This window comes from Austrofundulus limnaeus, unplaced genomic scaffold (genome assembly GCF_001266775.1).
Source record: "Austrofundulus limnaeus strain Quisiro unplaced genomic scaffold, Austrofundulus_limnaeus-1.0 Scaffold67, whole genome shotgun sequence".
NCBI lineage: Eukaryota > Metazoa > Chordata > Actinopteri > Cyprinodontiformes > Rivulidae > Austrofundulus > Austrofundulus limnaeus.
The window spans coordinates 2,079,244-2,085,863 of NW_013952469.1; the positions used below are offsets into that span (position 1 = coordinate 2,079,244).

General features: G+C 44.4%; 1 protein-coding gene across 4 annotated transcripts in view; it reads right to left on the reverse strand.

Annotated features, from left to right (window-relative positions):
• The window catches only part of rbfox3a (RNA binding fox-1 homolog 3a), a 274,551-nt gene that overhangs the window by 90,041 nt on the left and 177,890 nt on the right, over window positions 1–6,620 (reverse strand). The window contains 1 exon segment of one of the 4 annotated variants that reach the window (XM_014010317.1): window positions 5,048–5,464. The exons of the other annotated variants lie outside the window; for them this stretch is intronic. Coding sequence (XP_013865771.1) covers window positions 5,048–5,173 — 126 coding nt within the window. The 5' untranslated portion in view covers window positions 5,174–5,464. 4 annotated transcript variants of the gene reach the window in all.

The following is a 6,620-nucleotide window of genomic DNA, read 5'->3' on the forward strand; positions in this document are numbered from 1 at the left end:
CACACACACACACACACACACACACACACACACACACACACACGCAGCCTGACTGTGAAGTCTCAGTGAAGAACAAGGCGGCACTCGCTCACACACCAAATGAAATTTCAAAATAAACGACTGAGCTGTGATTTACAATTCTCCTCCGGGGCAGAGAAAAGTGAGAAAACATTTCAATCAGTCCCTCCGCCTTTGTTATGCTGCTATGAATCAGCTGTTTAAGGGACAAAACAGCTGAASAGCGGGCGAGAAAAAGACTGAACGATTTCACACCAAAACACACAACATATTGAGAGGTATATTCTGGAGCCCATGAAATTGGGTTTAAAGTTGTTGTTTTTTTTGATTTGTGCCTGATTGAATCGGAGTGAATTGGGCTCAACTAAACAGACTGAAACAAAAACAAAGCTAGCATTTGCCTCGCGATATAATAGAAATATTTCAGACCCGGCGTTTATCTGGAGCGACACAAGAAAAAGAAATGGTTTTTTAAAACGGATGTAACAAAGGCCTAATCAGAAGATCTGGGCTTGTCCTGCCAGCGGGGCTGAAATATAAATCTGATGCTGGATTTTTCCTATTTTTATTTCTCATTGTTGACAATTATTTATGTTTGTTTATTTTCTGAACTTGTCTGGAATATTTCACCCTGCGGGCTGATTCCTTTTGAAGATGACAAACAAATCCATTTTTAAAGGTTAAGACTATTTTCTGTATTGTTAAAATCTGCTTCTTCGGAGTTTCAAAGATATTAGATTGACTTAAAAAAACTTTGTATTTAAACAACATTTAGAACCAGAGTCAGGAGGTTGTTTTGGCTGGTTTGTTTTTTCTCTTTCTTTATTTTTTTGATAAAAACAGAAACTTATTAAGCTCAGGGTTCCTACAGTTTAAGCCAAGTTAAATTTAAAACTTTTTTTAATGTTAAATAAGTTTCACAATAAACCGAAAAAATAAAAATTGTGGCAGAAACTCATGAATCAAAGTATTTTTGGTTGAAGTATTCAAATATTCCTAATAAACCAATTATTTTTATCTATATCCAACTGTTTTTTTTATGAAATATAGCAAAACATTCTTAGCAGTGAGTTTTAAACTTAATTTAATTCCTGGAAATCATCTAAAAACCCACAATTTGGAGTTTTAGGACCCACAATGGAGTCTCAACCCCAGCTTAAAGTGCCTGTGACATGAAATTTTTGTAAGAAATAAGAATGCATTTTTGGAAAGACAACATTATTAACATTTTAGAAAATTAATTTCACGTTGCTCAGATGGACAGTTGTTGAGATATTTGCATGTGGAGAAACAGGAAGTGATGTCAAAGGGGAATGTCTGCATGTGGATGTTTCAAAAAATAAATACATGTTACCAATTATTCTAATATTTGAGATGAATTACAATCATCCTATTTAACATCTACTAAAAGGTTGATTTAAGACTTTTTAAAGCTAATTAAATATTTATTTTTGGATTGATGAATTGAAGGTTTTTTAAGACTTTTTAAGGATCCGCAGGAACCCTGAATCTGAAAAAGTTAACGAATTATCAAATGAAACCATAAACCCAGAACTTTTGAGCAGAACTCCACTGCACCCACACAGACCCAACAGGAGCCCATGTAGGGACCAAAGACCAACTACGRCTCCCCAGCTGCAGAAAGCATCTTCATTTCCAGCTGTCAATATTACAGCTCGGCCCACAGTAATTATCCCCAGAAAGGAGCCCTCTCTGCAGGGTTTGCATCAGCCTGCCTCCCGGGAAGCCGCCAACCTGAATCCTTCGATATCTAAGGTCCCCCTGAGTCGTGGGGCTCTGGGAGGCAGGATCAAGGCCCCAACCTGGAGGGGGTGGGGGGAGTGTGTCACGAGTATTCCCAGTCCTCTCCTCTCCGCAATCCCCCGCCTTTAACCAGAGTGGTGTGTGTGTAGAGAGAGAGAGAGATGAGAGGGAGACTGTACCAGTGCAGTCAGAGAAAAGAGATCAGCATGAGAGGAAGAGGGGGAGGAGGAGGAGGCTGAAACCAGAGAGTCAGGGCAATTCCTCCCAGGATCCACCGACATGAAAGGATCGCCCCTTCTCGGTGACCTAACCACTTAGAACGACACCGAAGCCATGTCCGGTCAGAGTGGGGGAGGAGGGGAGTCCGATTCAAAACAGCAAGACCAAAATAAAATAAAAATTAAATAAAAAAGGAACAAATGCAACAATAACAAAAGACATCAGCAGAGGAATGCCACGATAGAAAATCCAATTACGCATCAAAGGAAGGCAATTTTAGGAAATGTGAGATCTGGAGATAAGTCTGAGGCAAAGACAGAGAGAGAGAGAGAGATGTGACATGGAGACAATAACAAGTGCAGCTTTCTCCTCTTTAGGCTTAAGTAACGCCACGCTTCCTCCCAAACAGCACCGTCTTAGATAATAGAGTTACGTTTATGAGCGTTGCCATATGCCCACCCAGTGCCTGGTAAATAGAAAATCCATGAGATGCCATGTTTTTACGACTCTGAAGACAGCTACTAACTACCACGAGCAAACCTGCGTTACCCCGTCAGCCTGGGCGCGCGCCATAAATAAATTTATGCTTTAATACGGGGCCTACAGCGGGCACTGAGCATAGCATCCCATAAAAGCCTCGGCACACAGTAATTCATAACTCCCTCAATATCCAGCACCATAACTCATGAAATGAGCCTCCACAATACAAACTGAGGGTGAGAGAGAAGTGACATCATCCTGCGGAGGGATGGAGCTGGCACCTCGTGGTGGGGAAGTGAGTGGCCTTTCACTTTTTTCTGGTTTTCTTTTCTCTTTACAATCAGAAGCCCTACAAACTACTACGAAGAGRGTCAACACAAAGCGCCCAGGAGCACCCAAACGCCACTGCTCCCAAATAAAGGCGAGGTGTGCTCTGCTAATCTTTTTATGTAATAAACTCCTGTCTCACTGTGAGATCACGCGGCGCCACGTTCGCAGCGTAATAAAGCAAAGCTGTTCGGAGCCCGGCTTAATACAGTGTCTTATTTGAAATGCAAACAAAGTGTGAGGCCGAGGCTATCACCTCAATCTATTCCCCTTCTGTTCACTGGCTGTCATCTTCCATGAGCCCATGCTGCAGTTCTGCACTGTGGCAAGGGGAGGAAGTGGGGGGAGGGAGNCACTGTGGCAAGGGGAGGAAGTGGGGGGTGGGTGTGTGTGTGTGTGTGTGTGTGTGTGTGTGTGTGTGTGTGTGGAAGACGTGCAGCATGCTACGAAGGATGAAATGGTGATGGTGTGGAGGGGTGGGGAGAGACGGGACGCTGGCCACAATGTGATTCAGAGAGTTGTTTCCTCCTCGCAGCGCTGCGGGGCGAGGATTTACCGGAAAACAGGAGAAAAAAAAATAAAAACAGGAGAAGAAAAGAACAAAAGCTGCTGAGACATTAAAGGGGTCTGAGAGAGAAAAAGGGGGATGTTTCATGAAAATAGCACGCAGGAAGTTTCAATTTCAGCTGCCTCGGACTTTTAAAGGAGTGTGGATGTAAACACACACACACAGTTTAGTGTTTACACACACACACACACACACACACACACTGGAGAGGCTTCCTGCGGATTTGAGAGGAACAGGGATGTAGTGGAAGGTAAACCCACCTAAACTCACTCGCTTTACGAGCATTTTTACAGGTTGGAAGGAGCTCAGGAAAGCTTATAGCACGAAAATTTAAGATATAAAGGAAAGTAGCCACAACACAAAGTATCAAAACGCTACGAAGATACTCTCAGGAAAGGATATCTCGTTTTTATCGTCCGTTAGATAAAACGAACCTTTATTTTACACCGTCTCATTATGAGACGATGAGATGACTTTGGCTTGTCTGCAGTTGGTGGCACCTGCTTGTCCAAATGCCCCATCCAGGCCTGGATGGTGGGGTGTGCCCACTTTGAACAGATGGGTGGGAGGGCGTCAGGGCCATTACCATGATGTCGAGGGGAGCGGGGGGGTTCAAAATGAGGAAATCAGGAGTTCCATCATGAGCAGCRTCACCGTTATTCCCCCCTTCAATCACTGCGGTAACAAACTGTTTACTGCAACACATGCGGCCGGTAGTAAAAACAGAATTGGACGCTCGACCCCCATACAACCCAGCTCTGAGAGCGCTCGCCCCTCTCCGACCCCACCTCCCTGAATTAAAACATGGGAATAATTCACAATCACAAAACCAGGGCTTCAGTGACAATGTTTTAAAAAAAGAGGATCAAAAAACCCCAAAAAGAAACATGTTAATTTTAAAAGAAAAAATAAAGTAAAATAAATAAAGTGCTATCATGTGGTCGATGCGTAGGCCTTCAACTTTTTATACACGAGTCGAGCTTTATTCTAGGCCAGAGTGTGTGTTTAAAACTCTCCTGAAAAAAAAAGGTACCGAGAGGAGAAAACATCACACATCTTAGGTACAGAAACATCAAACTAAGTGGAACATAATAAAAATTTCAGCAGGCTTAAAAAAATGTTTTATAACACATTCAGGATTTTAAAAAATGCTGTTCTTTAAACTGAAGCGGAAGTTGGCACCGTGAAAAGACAAGGTGAAAACAGGGAAAAAGCAAAGTGTTTGACACGCTGAGTGTAAAACAATAAAAAAAGAGAGAGATGGCAGCCGACTGACCGGGGAAACATTTCACAGCACAATGAGTCATGAAACGAGGGATGTACACAAACCCTGCGTGAGTCCACGTCACAGTAAGTGACCGCTTTAARTCCACTCCGCTAAAGGAGGACAGCGAGGAGAGGAGGAGCGGGATTCAATTAAACACCTTCCTCCGGTGCGGCTCCTTTTTTTAAATTTTATTTCTTTCTACAAAGGTAGGGTCAGGGGTTAGATGGGTGGTGGTGTGGGGGGAGGAAAAAGCACTTTGGGCATCCACACAAAGCGAGCGCCACACTATCACGTGCCGCCGAGGACGAGAGCGCACGGAGAGGAATGAAAGGATGGAAGAGTGAGAGTGAAGGAGGAGGAGGAGGAGGAGGGGGGGGGACGAAGCCACATCCATTCATCCTTACCTCGGGCAGGTAGAGAAAAGCAGGGGGACACTGCAGCGAGTGAGGCAGCATCCCGGAGCTGGAGAGCAGCAGACAGCCGGAGTTGGCCATGGAGCTCAGTGTGGGGTGACGGGACGCTTTGCGCATTTAGCAGGGAGATCCTCTCGCTCTTCTGTCTCTCTTTCCTCTGGCTCCCACTCACTCACACTCTTCCCCCCTCCTCGGATCACTTCCTCTCTCTCTCTCTCTCTCGCCTTTTGAATTCCCTCCTTTCTGCTGCTCTTTTGTGTGCCTCTACTGAAGACGATGTTCCACCTTTCTCAGCGCTGCGTTCCTCCCCACGATCCCTGCCGCCACTCTGTTTACTTTGTGTGCGATAAAAGCCAACATAAGCATCCAGACACAGAAGGGGAGGTTCTGTGTGAGCGGGGGGAGGAGGAGGAGGGCTTGTACAGCCGGCTAGGGGTTGGGTAGGTTAGGGTGGGGGGTGTAAAAGAGGTGGCGGTAGCACGAGGAGTGGGGGTCGGGGGTGCTGATGAAGTCCCCCGTGGATTCATACATCAAACGGGCCGGCTGAGCAGCTGATCCTGGACATCAGCACCTCGTGGGACGCTGCCTTTTAATTGTGCCCCTCAAACATACYCAAACGCACCCTCCCTCGGTGGCCGGCACCACCTCCCGCTCCTCCTGTGCACTCAAGGACATGCCTGCAACGGCAGTTCTATCCATGAAGATGCATTCAAACCAAACCAGGCTATTAGGCCCAGTCGTGACATCCCTCTTCATCTGCACTGAGCTGTAAACATCCATCCAGCCAAGCATGCACTGCACAGCACACTAAACTGTACAAGGAAAAACAACTTCCTTTTAATGCATCGCCCTGATTAACTCTGTTTGATACAGCTTTTAAAAAAAAAAAACAGACAAAGATGCAAAAGATGGGTTTGTTACACTGCAAAAACTGACCACCTAACCAAGTTTTAAAACCTTATATCAGCCAAAAAGTCTTTTTGATCTTGTTTTGAGACTTTGATTTGACTCAGTTTTTTCTTATTTCAAGAATCTTGCCAAGTAAAATTTTCTTACTCCACTGGCAGAAATGTTTGACTTAATTTGAGTCAAATTTTCAGACTAACAAGACAAATAATCTTACACATTCTGAAAACAAGATTATTATTCTTACACAATCAGTTCTTGTTTAGTAAATCAGTCTCGAAATAAGATCAAAAAGACTTTTTGGCTGATATAAGAATTTAAAACTTAGTTAGGTGGACAGTTTTTGCAGTGTACATCATGTGTTGGATACGGAGACCAAAACGTCGGTCCTGAACCTCCTCCAACCTGCTTTTCATAGTCTCAGCAGAGTCTGCAGGAACACGGGTCATCATTGAGGTACAACAAGGTGCTGCCACACTCCACACAGTGTGTAATTCTTGTTAATACAGTCAAGTCGAGGCATGTTTTATTCATCAAGGCCAAAATCACAAATTTGTCCCTGAGGGCTTTAAGAATCTGCACCATGTACAACTCTCTATCTTTACGCGTGTGTGTGTGTGTGTGTGTGTGTGTGTGTGTGTGTGTGTGTGTGTGTGTG